Here is a 26,887-nt window from a genome sequence, read left to right on the forward strand (position 1 = left end):
TAAGCGCTATCTAGCGAGCTATAGCAGAATTATTTTGAATAGTAGAGTTTCATTGAGCTATCAATCAGTGTGGTTATTAAGCAAGCTATTCGTTGCACAGTTTGAGTGTTATTGTGAAGTACTTTAATAAAGGCCATTTTGCATTATTACAAATTGGAGTTATTTATTCAACAGTTTAGTGATTCGAACTTAGCAGAGGATTGCAAATAAGAGGATTTGCAGAAAATTCGTTGCAATATTTTACATTTTTGAATAATAAAACAAGTATAACTCATGAAATCATCACTCAAGTTCCCTTAGAGTTCAATGAAAATTTAGCTATGTCATGGAAAATTACTGATTTCAAAAATAAATCTATGTGTCAATTGAACTTGAAAGAAAAATTCTAATATCAAAAAATAGAAAATTCATTCAATAAATAATCTTGCATCCAACAAGATATTGTTTTATATTGAAATAATAAAACGCGTATGGCTGGTGACCAGTTAGAGGATTCTAGATGAGGAAATGTCTACACATTTGGACAAGAAAACAGAGAGTATAAAAGCAGAGCAAGCTGAGTAGTCAGTAATCAGTTTGATTTAAGCACGCCATTGGTTGCGAGGTATACGTGTTATTGTGAAGTACTTTCAAAGTAGTCTAATAAAGACCATTTTACATTATTGAATATTGGAGTTATTTATTCAACAATTTAGCGATACGACCGTTAGCAGAAGGTGTAAAATAAGCGGAGTTTCCCTAAATTCGTTACAATTTGTCTTAATTTTTTAATCTTTCCAAAAGTAAGTATTCCAACCCGAAGGCACATTTTCAACTTTTTAGTGATACGCGTTTAGGTACATTTAACTACTACATATTGATATATAAACAACACCAAACAAGATTTTTCTAACTGAATGGTTCCCTGGCAACAAGTTGACGGGCTGCCTTCTTATGTCCCCAGAACACCATCTACATAATGGGGCGAGAATACTCCCCATCAGGGAGAGAAATGTGATGCTAACCAAACAGTTCTTGTTGAATACCCAGAAACCTGGAAATACCAACAGACATCTGATTGATGAGCCCACACCGCCTAGAGGCTTAAGGAGTCATCTCCGTAAGCATTATGAGGAAATACGGCACCTGAGAACTCAGCCGTATGAAGCAAAAAAACACAAGCAGGTCCTCAGTGAACTCCACAAACAGGGATTGCCCGGTGAATCCAGTACTCAAAGAACAGTACCCAAGACTTGCGAAAGAGGAACGCATACTCCCCAGGGAAATGCGAGTCACTCTAGCCAGAATCAACCCCGACAAACAAAATGTATGCTCCGCTTGCAATGTGTCCCCACATCTCTTTAATTGTAATGTAGAACCAAAGCCTCTAACACCCCTTTCATTATGGTCCACCCCTGTTGAAACAGCAAGTTTCCTTGGACTCCCGTTAGAGGATATTGATGACAATTTGTGACCGGTTGCAGCTGTTTGGTGGGGCAAAGCACTGCTACAACAACAACAACAACACAAATCACACACAGAAGATTGCGCATTCACGAGTTCAAAATTGCTTCGTTCTGCGCATCTACGTCACACTTGACTGCTTCAGCGAATGAAAGCAAGAGAGAAAAAAGGAAGAGCTAAAGGAAAATGACGTAAAAATTGCCCATAAAAACAGCTGATCTTTTGTTTACATGCGCAGTGCACAATCTTGTGTGTGTGATTTTTGAACAACAACAGGTAGGTTCGATCAGAGTTTTATCTGGGCTCGAATTACATATTCCGTGATCGAAACGGCAATCGTACGAATAAAGATTACGTGACTGATCGTACGAATGGCAATATTGGTATTATGAGGTACGTTCAGTAAAGGAAAAAAGGGGAAAAGAATTGCTTACAAAGAAATTAACACAGGTAATTCTAGTGATGAGTGCACAATTAATAATAAATATAAAAAAGAGGTGGAAGAGAGTTCCTCCTCTTGCTTCAATGAAATTTTCCTCCGCTGATGTTATCAATTTCTCCTCGTATGGTCCACCACCAGTCCGAGACTTTGAGCTCCGGTTAAAAGTTAGTTTTCGCTTCGCTTGGTATTTTTGGTCAGCATATACCTACAAATTATAAATATCACAGAATTACAAATTATCATACCAAGAGATGAGTGTTCCGATCGGTTGTTTGATTTACCTTTCTCCACATTTTTGCATCTTTCATAGGTGAGCCTACAGCGTTAAGTTTTTTAGATAGATCCTCCCACAATCGTTGAGATGTCGCCTTTCCTTGGGCACAATTTGGTATGATGTTTTTGGCCAGGTTGGGGTGCTGCTGCATAAATTCTCCCATCATCTCCTTTTGCTTATAATTAAGCTTATTTAGATGCGTCCTTTGGGGAAACAAACATTTTATATTATAAATACTTTTAACTAATTTTATATTTATTTACTTACATTATTAAACTCGAAATTTTCCTTTTAATGTTTGATAAAATTTTCCTTTTTAGTTGTGCTAAGATCACTTTACTTTTTTAAAAACAAATTTAAAACGTAAGAACTATAAATTAATTCGTTTAATTTTCAAACTACAACCAATTTTTAATGCACTCGAACGTCTTTTTGCTATCGTATGAAATTTTTTGACGTTTACGATTTGTTGTGTACGTTCACTGAACACATAATACCGAATTTCGATAGCAGCTATTCGTTCACGTATCACGTATTACCAAATAAGTACTTTTAAGAGACGAGTGTTCAGTTCACGAAATACGTAATTCGGGCCCTGGTTATGGCTTTATTGTTGTAAGTCTAACTACACTTTTTCTATGTTCATATGACTGACCCTATTATCAACATGTCTATGGAACATTTATATTGGCAACAAGTCGTCTAGCAACATCTCATCTGTCATTCGACATAAGTTTGCGCTCAACAGCTGATTTGACAAAACAAAACAAACCAGTGAGTAATACCGCGTTTTTGTAAATTATGTTTAATTCCACATAAATATTGCATTATTTCGCATTAAATTCAAAGGACATAAAGAATTTTTTCATGATATAAAATTGCATAAAATATGGAAGTTGAATTTAGTAAAGAGGACTTCTTTCTGCCGGAAGTTAAATACGAATGTAAGTACATACAGAGCTTGGCAAAGCTACCAAACACAAGTCTAATAAATTCCAATTTAATGTGCATACTTTCTTGCAGATTTAGATCACACCGCCGATGTGCAGTAAGCAAATGAACTCTTAATTATTAAAATTAATATGTTAAACATTATTTCCTCACAGACTGCACGCCTGGGGATCTACACTACAAGAAGCTTTCGAACAATGTGGTATGGCAATGTTTGGCTATATGACTGAACTCGAGTATGTGACTGTAACAAAGTGTTTTCAAATCGAAGCTAAAGGTGATGATATCGAAGGTTTATTATTTCACTTTCTGGATGAGCTGCTGTTTCTCTTCTCCGCTGAGCCGTTTCTTATTTGCAGACGTGTGGAAATAACAAAATTCGACATGGAAACGTTTGAAATTGAATGCCGGTGTTATGGTGAACCATTCGAAATTGGCAAACATCCTCAAGGTACTGAAGTCAAAGCGATTACCTACTCAGCAATGCAAGTAATACAGGAACCGGAACGCAATCACTATGAAGTATTTGTGATAATCGATATTTGAGGGTACGGTGAGATGTTTCGTTGTTAGTTTGAAGATTTTAATTGTAAAGCATTATGCATAATGCATAGATCCCATGGACGTTGGCTTCCATTGAAAATGTAATCTTAGTTAACTTATATGAAAGTCATTTGTTTAGATACATTGTTAAGATTATAAGTTTATTGCGGAGTTTATTATGAAATTCCACGTTATAATAAGTCTCTTCGGCGTTGCCATTTTAACTATATTTAACAATCGATTCTCGAATTTCCAAACCTTCTGTTTAACACGAACTAGCTATCGAAGCATTTGGTCCTATATTCGGTGTTCTATATCTATATCTGCATAAATCTCATACAGTGCATCGTTAAATTTTCTTCGATATACACCGTAATTTAACGGAAAGCACCCTAAATCTTCGGAGAGCTTTTCGCTGGAATACTCCAAGGACCACATCATCTTTTGACACAATCTATGATTCCGTGCATACAGCAGAATTGGTATTAAGAGAAGCCTATAGATCTTATGATCGACCAGATTTTTAGGGACTCAAGGGGTTGATAAGCGCAATACAAAGCTTTATAGCTTCACCTATGCGAGGGGAATCCTATTACAAATATGAATTTATCACACATATTTAGCAGGCGAGGCTCTGGCGACCCCATGTTCCTCATGGAACTAGGGTGTGGGTGGCGGGATGGCATAGAAGGTTCAGTGTGGTCATGTTAATCGTTCCGGAGATGGTCGGGCTAGTACCTTAATTTTGCTTTGTTACCGTAAACGTAGAGGGTCATAACCATCAAAATCGATAACACTTTCCACAAACTTCGGACAGTGTCTTTATCGTTCATACAACAACAAAAACCAGATTTTTACTATACGCCAAACCTTGGAAAATTGGATTGATACACATCACCTCTTCGCCGATTTTAAAGGCCCCTTCGACGGCGATTTCCTTTTTTTAATGCAGGAGAAAATAAGACAAGCTGCCGAGTTTAACCGGTCTAGATTAATATTTATTAAAAACGTGCTATTACTGGCCTATGCTGACAACATTGATATCATCGGCCTGAACACCCGCGCCGTAAGTTCTGCTCACTCTAAACTGGAAAAGGAAGCGATAAAGACGAAACGAAGTACTGATGAAGCAAAGCATGTGCATTTCCGCCTTGGCAACCACGCCACTGTTGGCAGTAATAATTTGGGAATAGTAAAAGACTTCGTTTCCTTGGGAACCAGCATGGCACAAACAACATCAGATTTGAAATCCAGCCAAGATCCACTCTTTATGGATGAAGATTCGGTACGTTCCGGTACCAAGCCCGACCATCTCGGGAACGATCCAGTATGACCACATGCGACCTTCTAGGCCATACCGCCCTCCCACCCCTAGACCCATGAGGAGTTCGTGGTCGCCAGAGCCTCGGCTGTTAATGAAACAGGATTCGACACGGATAAGTGAGGTTGACAATTGGGTTGGAGAAGCTATATATTGCGCTGGGAACCCCTTGAAAGGGTTGCGCTACACAACCCCTTGAATCTATTTGGTATTTTAGTCGCCTCTTACGACAGGCATACCTACCGCGGGTATATTCTAACCCCCTAACCCGCTGGGGCCTGCTGTATGATACAGAAGGATGGACCATGACAACATCAGAAGAGGCGGCTCTCGGAATGTTTGTTAGAGAAGAAAATTCTTCAAAGGATTTACGAACCTCTACGCGCTGGCGACGACTAAAAGAAGATTTAATGATGAGCTGCACTAACTTTAAATTAAAACACAGCAGCTATGCTCGGTAGGCCATATTATACGAATTAAAGATGATGCTCCGGCTAGAAAGTATTTTTATCGGAATCGGGCTATGGAAGCAGAGGAAGAGGGCGGCCCCACTCCACTGAAAGGATCGGGTGGAAAACGGTTTAAATTCCCTTGGTGTTACCAACTGGCTTCAGTTGGCACATCGAAGAAGCGACTAAGTGCTATACTTAGAGCGTGTTTTGTATCGTCGAAAGAGGACAGTTGCCTACTCAGTCCAAAGTAACACTTGTTAGCAAGACTGATTCCTAGAATTCCTAGATTGAATTGTTTTCGTTGTTACGCTGGCTGCAGTTAAACTTGAGCTTAGTTTATCCCTATCTGCTCTCGCCATTGAGCAAAATGTAATGAAGAGTGGGTCGGTATTACAAAAAACAGCCGGTAGATGTAGTTACCTCTTAACGGCTTAGTAAGCTTAGAATAAAAACAAAATTGTTTCCGCTGCTGTCGAATATTAGAAGGTACCGCATCCTGAACCTCGGCGGAAGTGCCTACAATAACAACAACAGTGTGTACCTCATAGTGAAAACTCTGGCCATCAACGACATTCTAAGGTAGGCCTTTCTTAAAACCTAGAGTCTTGACCCCTGAGCGCAGGACACGGACAGAGAATGTGCTCAACCGTTTCTTACTACAGCTCGCACTTCTTAAATCTGCTGTTAATGGCGATCCCTAAATTATAAGTATGTGACGCAAGAAAGCGGTGTCCATTTAATATGCCTATTATGACCATTAGGTATTCTATCTTTAGAGATATGATCAAGTTTAAAAGTCTGACTTCGTTGTGTTCGCACATGATCTTACAAGTTATACAGCCCGATCTTCCACACCCTTCCTGCTTGATGGATCATAAGCAACTTTTGTCCCCTTTTGATTACTCCCAAGAAAATTGGGAAGTCTACCGTGGATTCATCGATGGCAGCACCCTCCTTTACCAACTCATGGACTTTTCGTTGCCTTCAATGCTTCCTCCAGATCTCTGTTGCTTTCTTCACGACTATACATTCCGCCTGAATGAAACTATACAGATCTGGCTCATATTTACTTTAAAATATGCGGTAAACAGGACTGTGTGCCTGAACTTTTAGTGCTGAATAGGGGCCTGCAATTTACAGGGGTCCATGCTAAGAGCCATGAGGAATTACCGATATGCAACTAAATTAATTTTTTTATAAACCTCGGTTGCAATCACAAAAAAGGTCTAGATTGAAGCCATGGAACCTTAGTCGTAGATACATGGATTTCCGCTATTTACGAGGCCTGATATCTAACCCGAACTAGCCGTTCAACCAAACTTAGCCTTTAATATCGAACGAAGGTCCCACCGCAATTCGGAATTTCCTGTTTTTATCACTTAGCATTCCACTTCATTTATTTCTCTCACTGCTCCTTTTTCATTATCTCTCTTCCCCTAGCCATTTGCTTCATTCTGCTGTTGTTGTTGTTGTTGTTGTTGTAGCGATTAGGTTACTCCCCGAAGGCTTTGGGGAGTGTTATCGATGTGATGGTCCTTTGTCGGATACAGATCCGATACGCTCCGGTAACACAGCACCATTAAGGTGCTGGCCCGACCATCTCGGGAACGATTTATATGGCCACATTGAACCTTCAGGCCATCCCTCCCTCCCCACCCCCAAGTTCCATGAGGAGATTGGGGTCGCCAGAGCCTCGTCTGTTAGTGAAACGGGATTCGCCGCTCGAAGGTGAGGTTGACAATTGGGTTGGAAAAGCTATATGTTGCGCTACACAACCCCTTGAATCCCGCTTCATTCTGCTCTTCACTATCTTTCTGATTAGTTCTTTTTGTCAACCTTTATTTCACTTTCTTTCCTAGCCATTTGCTTCATTCTGCTCCTCACTATCTTTCTGATTCCTTCTTTTAGTCAACCTTTATTTCCTCCAGTCCCTCACATTTTTCCCCTCCCCTTAATATTTTTTCTGCTCTCTTGTCTCTATCCACCTCAATTTTTCTATATTCCCATTACCTCTTTCCTTGATTCTCCTACTTGTCTCTACTTCCTTCTCTGGTTTTTCCTTTCCTTTTCCTCTCTTTTTTCACATCATCCCCGCTTGATCTGCTCGTACTCAACTCCCTCAAATATAGGAAGATACTTAAATCTGGCCCCCTATTTTGAGTTTGTATTAACGGATATTTTCTGCGTATCATACGCAAATGTCCTTAATGGGCAGCCCTTTATAATGTAATTGTAATTCGATGATAGCGGATCAAATTTTTGAAGATCATTGACCTTTTTATGACCATGTGAACGATTATTCGCTTTATTTAAAGCTATTAAAATGGCAGATTGTAAAAAATTAAGGCCCGTTTTTTAGTGCGAATTTAAACTCCAGTTAAAAGGAAAATTTGTTTTATTTTAATTTTATTACGATCCGTTAATTTTTCTTCGAGTTATGGCTCCCGAAACACTGAAAATTGCTTAGACAAAAAAGGGACGGTGCCACACCCATTTTCAAAAATTTTAGTGTTTTCCAATTCAATTTAGAAAGTAAAATTCCATTGATACAAAGCTCTTTTTCGCCAAGATATAGCTTATTATTTTCGTCTATCACTCTTTTAAAAATCTTTTATATAAAAGGGGGCGTGGTCTTTAACCGATCTCGTCCATTTTTTCTAGATTACGATCCGTTAATTTTTCTTCGAGTTATGGCTCTCGAAACATAGAAAATTGCATAGTCATAAAAGGGCGGTGCCACGCGCATTTTTTATACTCAGCTGATCAGAGCTCACAGAGTATATTAACTTTGTTCGCATAACGGTAATCCGTAACGGCATAAACTAATCGAGATAGATATAGACTTCTATATATCAAAATGAACTGGGTGAAAAAAGAAATTCATTTGGCCACGTCCGTCCGTCCGTCTGTAAACACGATAACTTGAGTAAATTTTGAGGTATCTTGATGAAATTTGGTATGTAGGTTCCTGGACGCTCATCTCATATCGCTATTTAAAATGAACGAAATCGGACTACAATCGCGCCCACTTTTTCGATATCGAAAATTTCGAAAAACCGAAAAAGTGCGATAATTCATTACCAAAGACGGATAAAGCGATGAAACCTTATGAGGCAAAATAGAAAATTAGAAAAATTTTGGGCAATGGGCGTGGCAGCACCTACTTTTAAAAGAAGGTAATTTAAAAGTTTTGCAAGCTGTAATTTGGCAGTCCTTGAAGATATCATGATGAAATTTGGTAGGCACGTTACTCCTATTACTATATGTGTGCTAAATAAAAATTAGCGAAATCGGATGACGAACACGCCCACTTTTAAAAAAAAATTTTTTTAAGTCAAATTTTAACAAAAAATTTAATATCTTTACAGTATAAAAGTAAATTATGTCAACATTCGACTCCAGTAATGATATGGTGCAACAAAATACAAAGATAAAAGAAAATTTCAAAATGGGTGTAACTCCGCCCTTTTTCATTTAATTCGTCTAGAATACTTTTAATGCCATAAGTCGAACAAAAATTGACCAATCCTTGTGAAATTTGGTAGGGACATAGATTCTATGACGATAACTGTTTTCTGTGAAAATGGGCGAAATCGGTTGAAGCCACGCCCAGTTTTTATACACTGTCGACCGTCTGTCCTTCCGCTCGGCCGTTAACACGATAACTTGTGCAAAAAACCATATATCTTAACTAAACTTAGTTCACGTACTTACCTGAAGTCACTTTATCTTGGTATAAAATATGGCCGAAATCCGACTATGACCACGCCCACTTTTCCGATATCGAAAATTACGAAAAATGAAAAAATTGCCATAATTCTGTACCAAATATGAAAAAAGAGATGAAACATGGTAATTGGATTGGTTTATTGACGCAAAATATAACTTAAGAAAAAACTTTGTAAAATGGGTGTGAAACCTATCATAGTAAGTAGAAGAAAATGAAAAAGTTCTGCAGGGCGAAATCAAAAGCCCTTGGAATCTTGGCAGGAATACTGTTCGTGGTATGACATATATAAATAAATTAGCGGTACCCGACAGAAGATGTTCTGGGTCACCATGGTCCACATTTTGGTCGATATCTCGAAAACGCCTTCACATATACAACTAAGGGCTACTCCCTTTTAAAACCCTCATTAATACTTTTAATTTGATACCCATATCGTACAAACACATTCTAGAGTCAGCCCTGTTCCACCCTTATTGCGATATATCGAAAAGGCGTCCACCTATAGAACTATGGCCAACTCCCTCTTAAAATACTCTTTAAAACCTTTCATTCACTTCGTTTTTTGACGTCGTCGCGTCAAGTTCGTTTCCCCACAGCTCAACCGCGTGTTATAAAAGGACGCTATTCATGCGGTTGAGAACAAAATGGCGGATAGTGAAGGAAGCGACTTGACAAAAAATTAATAAAACAGTTAAAAAACTTAAAATTTATCGTACTTGGAGTAAACCATTAAATCAAATTGAATATAACATGGCGTGGTGCCAAGTAAAAACCAACCCTAATTGAAAATACGAAGAATTAAAATAATTAATACCAAATTGCAAGCTGCTACACATGGTTCTGGCCACCTTGGTACTACCATTGTGTATTAGTGGAGCTAAAATTACATATACAACAATCTGAAAAAAGAACAATCCGACATACAACCTGGCGTTATGGACTAGCGTCCGTGCCATTCAACCAAGCCCAAAAAAAAAAAAAAAAACCTTTCATTTGATACACATGTCATACAAACATACAAATTCCAGGGTTACCCTAGGTTTATTTTGCTAAATGGTGATTTTCCCTTATTTTGTCTCCAAAGCTCTCAGCTGAGTATGTAATGTTCGGTTACACTCAAACTTAGCCTTCCTTACTTGTTTTAATTTGAAATTGTTCCTATTTATTATTATAAATCCAGTTGGGATATGAAATACCATTGATATAAAGCAGGGTTTGAATTGCTTACTGAAAAATAGTAAGATTTACAAATTTTTGGCTTTACCAGCAATGAGTTTTTTGTCGGTTTGGAATTTTTGTATACGGCTTACATTTGCATTTGAAAAATATTTCAGCAACAGAAAAAAGCAAAGCAAACAAACATTTTTTTTTTCATTTTACTTCAGATATTACTTGAATGGGTGAGAGCTGTCGTAGTCAGCAGAAAAAAAACTTGAATATTTTACTGTGCTTTGAAGCTATAAGTATTTCATGATCAACTATTTTTAAGTAAAAATTTTTCAGTTTTTTAATAGCCGAAAATCTGGTTTCGAATTACTTGCTGAAAATAAGTAAAAGTAAATTTTTTTTACTATTTCAGCAGAACTATTTGATTTTCAAAGGGACATACAAACAATTGTACGATGTATTGATCGTAATAGCCTTCATCTACGAGTAGGTATTTCTTCTTTTTATGTTGTTTTAACCCCCGACACACATATATACGCTTCTACTGAAAAAAAGACAAATACGTACGTACAAAATCTGCACCTCCACCGGTAGCTTGGTATATGTAATGGAGTCAGTAGGGGTTTTTTCCGGGACCAAAGCATCGCATTTCAATGTAGCATGGCTCAATTTCTCTCCGATCCTTCAAAATTTGTCATACAATGAGTAGCTCCTTGTGGAGAGACTGTCCTCGTTCGGTCCTAGAGACTAGCACTGCCCCATCTACCGAAGAAATACATATTTATAAAACGGGCACATATATGTCAAATGCAAAACGCGATGTTTTAGGCTAATCCCTAATACTTGTTGTCGACGCGATTTCTTTAAAACATGTATGGCTCCTTTCTGTTCACAACCTAGAGCGATTCACGCCGTTCCTTCCTAATCTATTAGCACCAAAGCTGGTCCGATAGCCAGACAAAATTCTCGTTTGTTGTTGCGCTAAAAGGCGCATGATGTTAAGATATACAATTTCACAAGCTCGAAATGCCCGACCACCAACATTCATGTGAGACAAGATCATAAGATTACTCACACCGTCTGCACCGTATGTCAACGATAAAGACACTCCCCGAAGTCTTTGGGGAGTGCTATCGATGTTGATGGTCCTTTGCCGCATATAGATCCGGTACGTTCCGGTAACAAAGCCCGACCATCTCGGGAACGATTAATATGACCACATTTGTAGTGTACTCACGACTATTCAAACGCACATGTCGAGTTCTATTTCACAACTAACTTTATTTCAGGGTATTCAGCTAAGTATACATAATTTGCAATATGAAGATCATAGGTAGAAGAGTGTATAATAACTCTATTTTGCATATACGGATGTACATGTGTACATACATATGTATACCGAACAACATTAAGCCTTCTAGGCCATTCCGCCCTCCCCACCCCCTGGTTCCATGAGGAACTTGGGGTAGCCAGAGCCTCGCCTGTTAAATATATGTATGACACACTCATATTTGTAACAGGATTACTCTCGCGTAGGTGAGGTTGACAATTGGGTTGCGGAAGCTTTGAATCTATAAAGCTTTGCTTATCAACCCCTTGAATCCCACTTCGGCGCAATGCTACCGAGCTACGTAGGTTACAAGAGATTAAGCGAATAACCGTAGAAACACCTTAATACCTTAGAGAATAACTATTTCAAAACCATAAGCTGGTTAAGTGGATATCATTGCGTAACTCACGGGTGAAAATAGTTAATCCTTAGGTGACCGCTGCACTTATTTACGCTACGTCCCTGGATAATTTTTTTTTTTTTTAAATGAAGGCCAACGTTTGTGTTCGAAACATTTATTTCAATTGTATTAGTTAAACTAAAACAATATTTAACAAATAAAGGTGTCTAAGTTCGGGTGTAACCGAACATTATATACTCAGCGTGAACTTTAATTGTACATTTCATTTCAGATAAATTACTTTTCTACATAACACGTGGTACAGCCTGTTTAAAAAATGTCTCCCCATTTCCTCTTAAAATAAAACTTGATAAGTGAAATATCATTGATTCAATACTATTTTTTGCTAAGTTATAGCTTATTATTATAGTCTACGAACCTTTTAAACTTGTTTTATATCTAAGTTGCCGTGGTCTTTAACCGATCCCGTCCATTTTACTAGAAATATTTTCTGCTATAAGGAAATTATGTGTACCCAATTTTGTTACGATATGTAAATTTTTCTTCGAGTTATGGCTCCCGAAACATTGAAAATTGCTTAGTCATAAAAGGGGCGGTGCCACGCTCATTTTTTAAAATTTGAAGTTTTTCCTATTTATTGTTATAAATCCACTTGGGAAATGAAATACCATTGATATAAAGCTCTTTTTTTTGCAAAGATATAGCTTATTTTATTCGTCCACGACCCTTTTAAACATCTTTTATATAAAAGTGGGCGTGGTCCTTAACCGATTTCGTAAATTTTTCTTCAAAGTATTCCTTATAGTAAAGGCAACCTCTCTGCCGAATTTTTTTTTCTCGGACGTTGTGGCAGCGCACTGCCCTCAAGTGGCCCGATGACCAGGCTAATCCTGTTTTTTTTTTAATTCATACATACTTTTTGTTTTTTTTTTTTTTTGTATCCTAATTCTTATTTATGTGTTATTTCTAATTTTTTTGTTACCTAGTCTTTGAGAGGCTACAGAGAAACTCATCAGCTGAGAAATAAAGATTCACAAAATACAATAGATTAAAAGTATAAATATAATTTTTTAATTATTAAGAGAAGATAGAACCGTCTTTTTTATGGCATAGAGCGAGTCCGAAACATCAATTATTCTCGAGTGAAAGTTATAATCTTCACACAAACATAGAAAATGTTCGTGTAGTTGGAAATTGCTTCTGCATTGTTTAAGAATTATAGGTTTATAATGCCTTGAAACTCGGCATGGAACATTCAAGTTTACTTCGTTCAAAAGAAATGGGCTTGAAATCGATCCATTTAAAATTCTAGCCATAAATAGTACACCTAGCATTTCTCTACGACTTGCAAGGGTAGGAAGATTTATTAGTTTTAATCGATTAGTGTAAGAAGGAAGATTATACGGAGAGTCCCATTGAAGATTTCTCAAGGCGAAAAGTAAAAACTGTTTTTGAATTGATTCTAGTCTATCCACATGAACTTGATAACGCGGATTCCAAATTATCGATCCATATTCTAATATCGGCCTCACCAATGATGTAAAAAGGGTTTTTGTAACGTAAGGATCACTAAACTCTTTTGCCCATCTTTTCACAAATGCTAAAACTCCTCTCGCTTTATTGACTGTGGCATTAATATGAGGGTTGAAACTAAGTTTGCAATTCATTGTAACTCCCAAGTCGACAAAAACATCAACGCTTTCCAGAGATTGGACATTAATTGTGTAGGAAGCTGGCTGTATGTTCCCACGTGAAAAACACATGGATTTACATTTTTCTATGTTGAGAGACATAAAATTCGCATTACACCAAGTAACTAAACGATTTAAATCCGCCTAGAGTACAGAACGTTCTTCAACCGACGCGTATGACTTAAAAAGTTTTACGTCGTCGGCATACATTAAAGTTTTAGAATATTTTATAGTTGTGGAAACATCGTTTATAAAGATCAAAAACAGAATAGGACCGAGATGGCTGCCCTGAGGCACACTGGAGGGAACATCGATGACATTCGAACAAATGTTTTTAAAAATGATTCTTTGAGTTCTACCGCAAAGATAGGAGGAGATCCAGCGAGTTAGGCCGGGTTGAAAACCAAGCAATTCGAGTTTATAAACAAGTAATGAGTGGCGTACTTTGTCGAATGCTTTGTTGAAATCAGTGTATATAACGTCGTTGTTTCTAAACCCATTAAAGACGTGAGTTGTAAATTCAAGCAAATTGGTTGTGGTTGATTTGGCTCTACAAAAGCCATGCTGAGAACTATCTATCAATGCAGGAATCGAAAATGTAAGGTGATTAGTAACGATTGCTTCGAAAAGCTTAGGGATAGCGGAGAGCTTTGCTATTCCACGATAGTTTTCAATAGACGACTTGCTTCCTTTTTTATGAAGTGGGATAAGAAAAGATTCCTTCCAAGCAGTCGGGAAAATGCCATTTTTTAAAGAGAGGTTAAACAGATCAGTAAGGGGCTGGTAAATGTATTCCGCACATTTTTAAGAAAACATGTTGGGATCAACTCGGGACCGTATTTGAAGGATTCTTTTAGGTTCTTTAGATGTAGTAGAACATCTTCAGGCAACAAATGTGGGGCATATATTGAGTTACTAGAATGGAGCTCATACGGATAATTTGTAGGTGATGAATCACCACAGCAGAGTAATTAGAGTGAAAGAATTGAGCGAAGAAGTTTGCAATCTCTTGATCGTCGCTGGAAATGCTATTTCTAAGGAAACCCGTTAGTTCTGCGTTTAGAATTTACGAAATCATAAAAATACTTCTGGTGGCAAATAATGTTTCTTTTAATTTTACATATGTAAGCTTTATAATACTTTTTATTAAGTTCAAAATACTTATGACGGAAAATAGCGTACTGTGCATAATGAGAATGTAAACCGGTTCTCTTATATAGTTTGAATAAACATGATTTCTTATTTTTTAAAGCTTTTAAATCTTTAGTAAACCAGGCTTGCACTGGTTCAGTGTACGAGCATGTGCGTTTGGGCACATGTTTTCCAAATAAAGTATAAATGGTTTTATTAAAATGTAAAACGTTTTCCTCTACATCCTCTTTATATCGAGGCCACGTTATCTCAGAAAGCTCTTTATTTAAATTTTTGAAATTAGTTTTGGAAAAATGAAAGCATCTGGTAGAGACACGTATTTTGTCAGTGCAGCCGACTTCGTTGCTTATGATTTCGTAAGTTGTCTCAAGAGAAGGATGGTAAACGTCTTCTGGCAAAACAAGAGGTTCACACCGATTTATAGAGAATTTAGATATGTCGTCAACAAATGCTAAGTCTAAAAATTTTCCATACTTATTCGGAAAGAAGTTGATCTGATTAAGGCAAAGATCAGTAATTACATCCAAAAAGTCATTCTTATGCATCTTGGATGATACGGGGACAATATTGTGATCAACGGTATTCCAAGATATATGTGGCAGGTTAAAGTCGCCTAAAACAATCATTGAGTCCGTGGGCTTTATCATCGAATTGACTGATTGTAACAGTGAAATATGGTGCATATACACTGATAGATCAGAAGACGGTGGAATATAGCAAACGGCTAAGTAAATACGACCCCGGCCTAGTAAGATTCGGATGCATTTAAACTCGATGGAATCAACGTCGCCTAAATTAACATCTTCAGATGGAATTGAAGAATGTACAGCTAGCAAGACATCACCTCCGGTCCTATTTAAGCGATCGTTTCTATAGGTCTGATACTCGCCGCAAAAAATTTCGGAATTTATGCCGTCTGCCTTAATTTTCGAAGTGACATAAGACTTGATATCCTCAACAAGTGTCTTTGTCAAAGCGAGATACAAAAATCGATTTTTTGAGCGGGACCACAACCAGCTTCTTAGCCGGTGCTTCTGAATAAGAAGTTACAGTTTTAGAAGTTACAGTTTGAGACTCTAAGGTTTTTTCCGCGACCTTAGAAGTGGATGTAACCACAGCTTGCGGATTAAGGGAAGCCAAGTCTATGAGCTCCACTTGTTACGATAGGTTTAAAGATTTTCGATTTATGATTAATAATATTTGTAAAATGGATTTTATCACAAGTGGGCAGTGCCACGCCCATTTTAAAAAATGTTTCCAAATTTTTATCAAGAGTCTCAATATCAGTCCACATGTCAAATTTCAACATTCTAGGTGTATTATTTACTAAATTATCAGGTTTTTTGTGTTTTCCAAAATTTTATTTATATAAAAAGTGGGCGTGGTTATCATCCGATTTCGCTCATTTTCAATACCAATCTATTCTGGGTCCAGATAAGATAATGTACCAAATTTGGTGAAGATATCTCGATATTTACTCAAGTTATCGTGCTAACGGACGGACGGACGGACATGGCTCAATCAAATTTTTTTTCGATACTGATATATGGAAGTCTATATCTATCTCAATTCCTTTATATCTGTTCAACCAGCCGTTATCCAATCAAAGTTAATACACTCTGTGTGCAAAGCACGCTGAGTATAAAAATGATGATAGTAAAAAACTTGGAGTTACTTCACCGCAGTGGGGTGACATACTCCCAAGTAAAAAAGTCTGGGCTATGCCACTTGGACTATACCATGGTACCGATGCAGATTGTCCGCAAATAGACCTCAATGATTACTTGCTAACTTAAAAACTGTTCCAATTTTTTTTGTAATAAGCAGCTCATGCATTCTTGCTATTACTTTTCTCGGGCGTTCGCATGTTATTTTAAATCTTTTAGTTCTTTCGATTCATTCAGTGAATTAATTCGGTGGTGTGACGGTAGCGCGCTCAGTCTACCACACCGAAGATCCTGGGTTCACGCCCCGGGCAAAGCAACATCAAAATTTTAGAAACAATGTTTTTCAACTAGAAGAAAATTTTTTTACCGGGGTCGCCCCTCGGCAGTGTTTGCTAAGCACTCCGACTGTATTTTTGCCATGAAAAGCTCTCAGCGAAAACTCATCTGCCTTGCAGATGCCATTCGGGGTCTGCATAAAACAAGTATGTCCCGTCCCGCCAATTTGTAGAAAAAATTAAAAGGAACACGACGCAAATTGCTTCTCTTCTTCTCGGACTAAAACATCCTCGGAGGTTATCGCGTCACATTTATTTATTTTTCATACCTTTATATTAAGTCGCTTTCATGTTTGTCCCCTCATTTCCATACGAATTTTTGACCCACGGAAAAGTCTTTTTCGGTAACTTCCCATTGAGCTAGACACTTGATACTTAGAGCATAGTTCAGATCTGGGAGACATTACAATGCAAGTGAAAAAAATTCCGCTAGATGGCGCACGGATCGAGATATACAGAAAATTAATTTTAAAATGGAAAATGGAGATAAGCGAAAATCCCTGAAGATCCCTGAAAAAACGCAGGGAATCTTGCGATCGATTTTGAAGTAACTTCCCGGTGAGCTAGAGACCTGAAACCCGTGAGTCAGAACCCGGTGACAATGCAATATTTGATCAAAAAAAATTTCGCTAGGTGGCGCATGGATCGAGATATTAAGAAAATTAATTTTGATTTGGGAATCTTTCAATCCATTTTTAACTAACTTCCCGGAGACTTGAAACTAGGCACACTGTTCGAGGTTTGGTGACAATACAATTTATAGAAAACAAACTGCCGCTAGGCGGCGTGCTAATTGAGATAACTACAAATCCCTGAAAAACGAGGGGAATCTTGCGATCGATTTTTGAGTAACTTTCCGATGAGCTAGAGACTTGGAACTTGGGCCGTGGGTCAGAACCCGGTGACAATACAACATTTGATCCAAAAAAATTCGCTAGGTGGCGCACGCGGATCGAGATGGTAAGAAAAGAAATTTTAATTTGGGAATCTTTCAATCCATATTTAACTAACTTCCCAGTTACCTAGAGACTTGAAACTTCGCACTTAGTTAGAGGCTTGATGACAATACAACTTATATAAAAGAAGGTTCCGCTAGGTGACGCGCTAGTCAAGATAACTGCAAATCCTTTAAAAACGGGGGAATAATGCGATCGATTTTTAAGTAACTTCCCGGTGAGCTAGATAGTACCAGAAACTTGGCCGTGAGTCAGAACCCAAAATTCCAAATGCCTTTTTGTAGGCAGCACTAGAAAAGTGAAAATAAAAAGATGGTAATAAAATTTTAAGGACTACCTTTATATAAATGGACCAAAAAATAGAAGGCAATTTTTCCTTTAATAGAGATATAATATTATTGAATTTTGACTAATAAACCCTAACAATAGGTCTTGTAAAAGTGTTTTGGTGCTTTGCGTGTTTGCGTGCTTAAATTTTAAATAATCAATTAGTTAATCCCAAGTACATGGTTTGCCTTTAATTGAAAGATTGCGCTCCACCTTTATAGTTTTGAATCCCAAAATTCTTTTAAAAGAGCTATTGTTAAAGTTTTTTAGTCAGAATTCAACAAGATTATATCTGTATTAAAGGAAAAATTGCCTTCTATTGTTTGGTCTATTTATATAAAGGTAGTCCTTACAATTTTTTTATCATCTTTTTATTTAAATTATATATACTTTATTTTACTTTCGTGAAAATCTTACATTTGAGTCCAGTTAGAGAACCACAAGTTGTTAATTAAATTTTTTCAACTTAAGTAATAGCATTTTTTTATAGCCCCTCAGCAGTGGGCTCGCAAATACTCAGAGTGTATTTCCTCTATGAAAAGCTTTTGAGCGAAAATGCATCTTCCTCGCAGATGCCGTGCGGAATGGGTCTAAACAACGCGGATTGAAAGAGAAGCTCGGCCTAAATCTCCTCGAAGGTATATCGTGCCTTATGTTAGGTTAGGTTGAACTGGCCGGTCCATGAGGACCTTACATAGACTGATTGAGTCCGTAGTGTTACCAGAAGTTTGTTTTAACGACCAAACTGAAAAACCCTATCAAAAACCAGGACCCGTCCTCTTGGCAAATACTAGAAGCTTCCTAGGACTTAAGCCACTTGCTGCTTCTAGATCTGACAGCTGTATCACTCCTAATAACTGGAGTCTTAGCCTTGCAAGTGCAGGGCACGAGCACAGAACGTGTTCGATCGTTTCCTCCTCCAACCCGCACTTCCTACATATGCTATCACTGACCAAGCCTTATGTTGATTTTTTTAATTTTTTTAAGGGACATTATGTCATGGTCGTCAGAATAAGTGAAATAGTATACATGGCCATAGTTGCCACGCCAGTTTTTCAAATTTGTAAAATACGTAATTTAAGTCATCATTACGAGGATATTCCCCCTAATTTTTAAGATTGCAGCTCTTCGTTACAGAGATATCTTATATGTATATGTTTGTATTTTTATAAAGAAAGTGGACGTAGTTGTCTGCCGATTGTATTTTTTTAGTACTTCCTTGAATACGAATATCTGAAGATTTTGCTCCCGACTTGAAGGCAATAGCTCAATTATGTATTAAAATATCGAAAAGTCAATTTACAGGATATATTTGATATACATATAAAAACTCTGCGTGGCTATATACCGATTACTGCCACTTCTTGTAAGAACCTTGCTCGTGTTCGAAAGTAGTGGCATGACAAATTTCATTACAACAATTAGCAACAAACGAGAATTTTGCTATCAGACCAGTTTTGGTGCTAATAGATGAGGAAGGAACGGAGGTGCGCTTAAACGTGGCGTGAATCGCTCATGGTTGTGAACAGAAAGAAGCCATACATATTTTAAAGAAATCGCGTCGACGACAAGTATTAGGGATTAGCCTAAAACATCGCGTTTTGCATGTGACATATATGTACCCGTTTTATAAATATGTATTTCTTCGGTAGATGGGGCAGTGCTAGTCTCTAGGACCGAACGAAGGACAGTCTCTCCACAGGGAGCTACTCATTGTATGACAAATTTTGAAGGATCCGAGAGATGCCATGCTTTGGTCCCGGAAAAAACCCCGACTGACTCCAGTACATATACCAAGCTACCGGTGGAGGTGCAGATTTTGTACGTACGTACACTCAGAAAAAAATGTCTCCCTATTGAAGAAAAATGGGATTGAAATGGCACTTAAGAAATTTTTTCCTCATTCGCATGGCCAAATATCTTCAAAATGAGGAAAAATTCTTCAAATTGAGGAATTCTTCCTCATTTTGAAGAAATTTTGGCCATGCGAAGAGGAAAAAATCTCTTAAGTGCCATTTCATTCAAGTTTTTTCTGAGTGTATTTGTCTTTTTTTTCAGTAGAAGCATGCGTATATATGTGTGTCGGGGGTTAAAACAACATAAAATCAGGAAATACCTACTCGTAGATGAAGGCTATTACGATCAATACATCTTACAATTGTTTAATGCCCTTTTGAAAATCAAATAGTTCTGCTGAAATAGTAAATAAAATTTACTTTTACTTATTTTGAGCAAGTAATGCGAAACCAGAATTTCGGCTGTTAAAAAAATGAAAAATGTTTACACTCAGAAAAACTTGAATGAAATGGCACTTAAGAGATTTTTTCCTCTTCGCATGGCAAAAATTTCTTCAAAATGAGGAAAAATTCCATGCGAATGAGGAAACAATTTCTTAAACGCTCATTCCCATTTTTCTTCAATCGGGAGAAATTTTTTTCTGAGTGTACGTAAAAATAGGTGACAATGAAATACTTATAATTTCAAAGCACAGTAAAATATTCAAGTTTTTTTTTTTCTGCTGACTACGACAGCTCTCATCCATTCAAATAATATCTGAAGTAAAATGAAAAAAAAAATTTTTTTGCTTTGCTTTTTTCTGTTGCTGAAATATTTTCCAAATTTAAATTCAAGCAATTTTGTAATACTGAAAATTAGTTCAGCATTTTCAAACCCTGATATAAAGCTCTTTTTTGCAGAGATATAGCCTATTTTATTCGTCCATGACCCTTTTAAAAATCGTTTATATAAAGGTGGGCGTGGTCCTTAACCGATTTCGTATATTTTTCTTCAAAGCATTCCTTATAGTGAAGGCAACCTCTCTGCCGAATTTTATTACGATAGGTTTAACGATTTTTGATTTATGATTAATAATATTTGTAAAATTATTTTATCGCAAGTGGGCGGTATCACGCCCACTCAATATTTACTCAAGTTATCGTGTTAACGGACAGACAGACGGACGGACGGACATGGCTCAATCATTTTTTTTTTCGATCCTGATGATTTTGATATATGAAAGTCTATATCTATCTCGATTCCTTTATACCTGTACAACCAACCGTTATCCAATCAAAGTTATAATACCCTGTGTCAGGCATGCTTAACGAACGAAACGATATCATTTCGTTACGATAATCAACGCTAATAAACGGATCGAAGTGACTTCGTTTCGTTTATTAGCGTTGATTATCGTAACGAAATGATATCGTTTCGTTCGTTAAGCATGCCTGCCCTGTGTACAAGTACAGCTTGGCATAAAAACTATAGGAAGTGCAACAGTTTTTTGGAAGACACCATGTATATAAATACCCTGCAAAAATCGCGAGTACTCCATGCATGCATGTATGGAGTACTCGCTATGGACCAAGCGAGTGCTCCAAGATTAACCACAATTCATACAAAAAATATGGTCCAATTAACATTGCGATGTCCTAGGACTGAACCATATACTCCAGCTCCGCATTACATCAGAGTAATCCATGGAGTACCCACAGTCCAATAAACATCGTGTAGTGATTACAATCGTTAAAAACGAGCATTGATCGGCTTACAATATGTTCGTGTAGAAACAAGAGTTGGTCCATTGCTGCATTACACTGGAGTATAATGGTTAGTACTCCAGTGGACTATATGATCCAACGATTTTTGCAGGGGTAGAAACAAGAGTTGGCCCATTGCTGCATTACGGTGGAGTATAATGGTTAGTATTCCAGTGGACCATATTATCCAACGATTTTTGCAGGGTAGGTACTTATATCAATGCATGATGTACACGTACATACATATGTACAAAGTACAATTATGGTTAATAGGCGGAACCAGATACGTATGTATAACTATAAATAAATAAATTTACTTCTCTGGACCGAACCGCTATTGTTATCAATATTAATGTTAACTTCTAAGCTAAAGTCTCTATTTTCCCGCCAATTTTCAGGTATGACCGCATTCATGCAACAAGTCACGAATCGCCCTCAATTGAATTGATAACCCAACTTTGCCCAAATGAGAGTGTTCATCTCCATTTCCCCAACTCCAATATAATAATAAAAGAGCAAAAAATGAATTCCACAATTCATTGGTGTTGGTGCATGATCATTTTGTATATATAATTTCGAAATAAGATTTATGCCCCTATTATGAGCATTATTCGATCTTCGCTGGCTATCGAACATCGAAAATCGAATTTGAAATTGGTATTATGACACCTCACCCCTGTCGAAATTTTCGCTGTGTATTTAATTTTCAAGCGAATAGAAATTTGTTGTCGACGCTGTATCGTATAGAAAAAGAATTGTTTAAAATGTAATTTTTTTGTATTTATGTTCTACTTTTTTACTACGTAGTAGTAATTTTAAACTATTTGAATTAATTTTATATAGGTCCAAGGTCGTGAGTGCAAAACAACAGCTTGAAAGACTAGTTTCAATTATGGAACAAAATCCCCATATAGCAAAAGGGACTTGCACATTATAGAAATGGAACTTTGCTTGATGCAGCTCAGCCTCCTCGTAATTGAATTTTATCCATCTTTCACAAAAAAGAATGTCCCAAGACATTCAACACCTCTGATAGTACCACAGACACAGTCGGCTGGGCAAGTCCGAGTTCATTTTCGTTTCCAATGCTCAGTTGGTAGGATCCCGGAGCACAAAATCGGAGAACTGTTGCCAATTTTAGAATATTAGGAATAGGCTCTTGTGCATTGCTGCAGCAGTTCATCTGTACTGGACAAAAAGTCCATGAACGCTTCTTTGGACAGTCTGAAGTTTTCAATAAATCTATAATTTCAACAATTTAACAACCTACTTAGAAAGCTTACTTGGTGGAATTCATTTCCAAAGTATTTGAAGCATCCCTCACTCGTCTTCTACTTCTGGCTAGCTCCAGTGAGCTTTCCTCTTCATCTGACGAATCATCAAACCACAATTTATTTGACAGAGTATTGGAAATGTGTTATTGTGAACTTTTGAATTTATCGAAATTCACAATAACGCTTGCCTTCATCGAACGCGCGTAATAATACCGAATGAAAATTCGTTCGATCAGCTCTTTCGACCACAGTCGAAGATCGAATTTGTCTCATAGGGGCCTTAGGTACAATGAGACAAAAAGTAGACTGTAAATATCTACATATAAAGGAAAGAAGTTGAATTTATATCTCTATGGTATTGCAAAAGTACAACACTTAAGAATTTTTTTCATAAATAAGGCGGGTCGTTTTAATAATAATCCTTCAGGCCGATATATGTTTGAGTAGATCAAAACCGAGCTGCTCTTCCAATTTATTGTGCTTGTGTTTTATATTTCCTACGATTTGGCGGACCAATCATACATGTTTTATGCCGACTTCGAACTTGTATGGATGTGGCTGGGTGGCTCCTTTTCTAGACTTAACGGCTGAGTTCTTGAATGCCGAATGTTGTCATGGTACTAACGGGTATGTGCTCCTATTTACCTGGAGGCGGGGCCGCATAAATGAGTTGTTTATTAGGAAGCCCTGATTTCTGAAATTTAACAGAGACGGTTCGTTTGGCTTTTTTCCTAGACCCCGTTTCGTTTCTTTATGTAAATGATTGTCAGATTTCTCAAGGAGACATTCCGTGTCAGTTCTGAACGCAGTGTCTTGGCAAGCCTGCAGTTTCCTCCAACCACACTGTACCAATTGATTTATGAGTAGTAAGCACCGTTTCTTTTTTCTTGCCCTAAGAGACTTGACGATTTTATTACGATTTTATGCTTTTGCTGCAATTGTGCTTCCATCCTCATGGAAGATAAGACGATTATCTTATATTATTATGACATTCCGCAGCGTAATGCCATCAAAGTGAATGTTCGATAGTGTACAAGCTTTATACAAACATCAACTTAGTCCAGCAAATTAAAACAAGATGGCTACACTGGCTAGGCCATGTCATGCGAGTGAAAGATGATCCGGGCTATGGAAGCAGAGGAAGTGGAAGAGTCAGTCGGAAAACGGTTGAAGCTCCCCTGGTGTCTCTAGTTGTCATCAGTAACCTCAGCGCGATTTGTTGGACGACCAAAACTGTATATAGAGATAACCGTTCATTAAGTCGGTATGAATACGACTGGAGGCCGTATCAGTTTAATGCGACCCTTGAATATTGTTTTGATCCATTCTATAATCGCTCAACCTGTTGTCTTACATCTCATATAGGGCAGGCGATTTGTACTTGGACAACTTTTCTAACATTTATTCAATGTTGGTAATTGTCACCAACCCTCATAAAGATTGATCGGTTTTTGGGCAAAAGTGTAGAACAGGGGTCAACAGCTAATACGCTTCCAAAAATATCGGGAGAGGTGTCAAACGACGCGTCTTGACATCAGTATTATTAATGCGGAAAACAAAAATTGTAACTCGTTCGAAAAATATTATTATTCTGCGTTGGTGGCTTTCGGCCGCGCTTATAAAATAATTAGCCTGGTCGGTCCACCAATGGGGTGGGAACAAAATTTAATCCGTTAAAAATCCTTTTTACACAAAGTTTTTGGTAAAAGTTTAGTTGAGGGGTCGACTGCTAATACGCTACCAAAAATATCGAAAGAGGTGTCAAAAGACGCGTATTGACCTCGACAACAATAATCCGAAGGCGGAAAAGAAACATTTTATCTTTGTCCGGATATATTTGCAGTTGAAGTTGTCAATTTTCATGTGGTTGTTGTAATGTAGTACCCACAAAAAAATTTTGAATATAAGTGTTTTGCGCAGATATAGTTTTGGTCTCCAAACTGGTGCTGGACCCACCCAGGGTAATTTATTATAAGCGCGGCCTAAGGCCGCCAACGCAGATAGGTGTTCTGCTCAAAAATACTATGGATACCACCCCCGGTTTCGGAGGGACCCGCGGGTAATTTTTCGGTTTTTCGTTAACATCTTTTGAACTAGTTAAAATTTTTATTTCCCGCCTTCGGATAATTAATACTGATTTCAAGACGCGTAGTTTGACACCTCTCTCGATATTTTTGACAGCGTATTAGCAGTCGACCACGCAACTAGACTATTACCAAATATTTTTCAGTGCACATCATTACCCTTTTGACAAAAATCACACAAAAAGATTGCGCATCAGCTGTTTTTTATGACGTATGAATTGAGCCATTTCCTTTAGGCTTTTTTATCGCTCTTTTTTTCATTCGCCCAAGGGTCAACTGTGACGTAGATGCGCAGGACGAAGCAATTTTGAACTCGTGAATGTGCAATCTAGGTAGGTGAATTGTGCCCTTTTGGTGCCAAATAATGCCTAAACGACACCAAAGTCTAATGTAAGCGGGCCTTTATCATAAAATTCCTCAATTTTCTACAACTCGGTTACTCTGAAACACCGTTCTTTCTGTCAGCTGACAAATGTTGACATTCCTTTTACATCTCTTTTGTGCACAACATTCGTAAATATTTACATTCGCAAATGGCTTGTTCTTTTTCGAAGTTATAATGGAATTGCAGTTGCATTTCACCCGAGAAATGTCGACGTTCTTTGATTTCACACTATAATTTTTTAATTGGAGAGCAAACAAAATTTCAAGAAAATTATTGCGTTATTTGTAAAATACTTAATTCAATTGCAAAATGTGTGGAACGTATATTATGGGTTTTTTTGCCACATACATATGTGATGAATGCGGAAGAATGTGAACGGCTGCTTCGCAAGCTGGATTTAAATCTTTGTTAAAGATGTAAGTAAAAAATAAAATAAGTAAATAATTAAAATTTGTGTGATTAAATGAGCGCATGCTTTTTGATTTTCGGCTATTATACCATTGCACGCAATTCGTTTAACAGCTGTTCGTTGTTCCACAAACCGCCGGTTTATATGTAGCGTTGGTGTTTCGTCAATAGCAACAGTGAAAATCCTTTATCGTATTCTCTTCCACACATGCTGTGTGAACGGAATGCATACGCTGTGTTCACAGTTTATCTCGTTCGTACATTCGCGGTAGGAAAGAAATAACCCCTGCTGTTTTCCGACAACAATTTACATTTGACAAGTGTCAAAATGTAAACAACAACAAACCCGCGCCTGACAACAAACACGCATTGTTGTTGGGGCTTTTTCGAAGATTCAATGCGGTCAGAGATGTTTGCTGCAGTAGCAGCGCAGCAGTAGAAAGAAGCAAGAATAGTTTTTATGAAGGCAGCGCGTGGTAAGCGAATTGTATTTGACCGACCTGATGGAAAAGATGTGAAATGTGAAAAAAGACTAGAAAATAACCAGGAAAATCAAAAAGAAAATTGCAATTCATGGAAGATAGTGCTGCCATTTAAGAAGGTGTGTAATAATTATCCATTTCCTTAAGAAATTGGTTATTTAGGGAGTGCAAAATTATGCGTTTATGAAACGGTGTAGAAAATCGCACCACGACGACCACCATGTTACATTCCGGATATGCGGCACATGCACGAGCTGTTCGTATGTAATTTATAGGTAGCAATTGAGAATATTTGTAATTTAAAACTCTATTAGGTACATACTGCAAACTTATTTAAGCATAGAATATTTAATGTTGCAAATATCAGAAGATAAAAAATACATTAAAAATGTAGATATTTGAGCGGGTGTGTGTAATCATTGGGGCAGCGCACAGTGGGCTGGCATATGCAAAAAATGGCGATGTGTAGGATTTTAGTGTGGTGTAGGATTTTTGATCCGAACGGTTTTGATAAACTACCGATGTAAACGCCTCTTACACCCTTAACTCTCGGGTTCAAACAGAAAGTTTTCT

At 37.5% G+C, this 26,887-nt stretch overlaps 2 protein-coding genes across 4 annotated transcripts in view; both read left to right on the plus strand.

Moving 5' to 3' along the window:
- The first annotated feature begins 2,902 nt into the window (after positions 1 to 2,902).
- On the plus strand, positions 2,903 to 3,837 carry Archease (protein archease). The gene is made up of 3 exons (XM_067757862.1): positions 2,903 to 3,103; positions 3,183 to 3,207; positions 3,266 to 3,837. Exons 1-3 carry the CDS (start codon positions 3,049 to 3,051, stop codon positions 3,654 to 3,656), a joined length of 471 nt encoding a protein of 156 aa, XP_067613963.1. The 5' UTR covers positions 2,903 to 3,048; the 3' UTR covers positions 3,657 to 3,837.
- Positions 3,838 to 25,690: 21,853 nt separating this feature from the next.
- Positions 25,691 to 26,887, plus strand: part of E2f1 (E2F transcription factor 1) — a 269,882-nt gene continuing 268,685 nt past the window's right edge. For 2 of the 3 annotated variants that reach the window (XM_067757839.1, XM_067757823.1), the window contains exon 1: positions 26,099 to 26,433. The gene's annotated coding sequence lies outside the window, so the exon portion shown is untranslated. Of the gene's footprint in view, positions 25,841 to 26,098; positions 26,434 to 26,887 lie in introns of those variants that run through there. The other variant, XM_067757843.1, reaches the window with a different exon arrangement.

Source organism: Eurosta solidaginis, chromosome 1 (genome assembly GCF_040869045.1).
Source record: "Eurosta solidaginis isolate ZX-2024a chromosome 1, ASM4086904v1, whole genome shotgun sequence".
NCBI classification, from domain to species: domain Eukaryota; kingdom Metazoa; phylum Arthropoda; class Insecta; order Diptera; family Tephritidae; genus Eurosta; species Eurosta solidaginis.

Excerpts from the sequence above, each read along its gene's own strand:
- Archease (XM_067757862.1), top strand. The coding sequence starts at position 3,049 with ATGGAAGTTGAATTTAGTAAAGAGGACTTCTTTCTGCCGGAAGTTAAA. Across the intron at positions 3,104-3,182 it reads GCCGGAAGTTAAATACGAAT|ATTTAGATCACACCGCCGAT; the intron begins GTAAGTACATAC and ends ACTTTCTTGCAG. Across the intron at positions 3,208-3,265 it reads GATCACACCGCCGATGTGCA|ACTGCACGCCTGGGGATCTA; the intron begins GTAAGCAAATGA and ends ATTTCCTCACAG.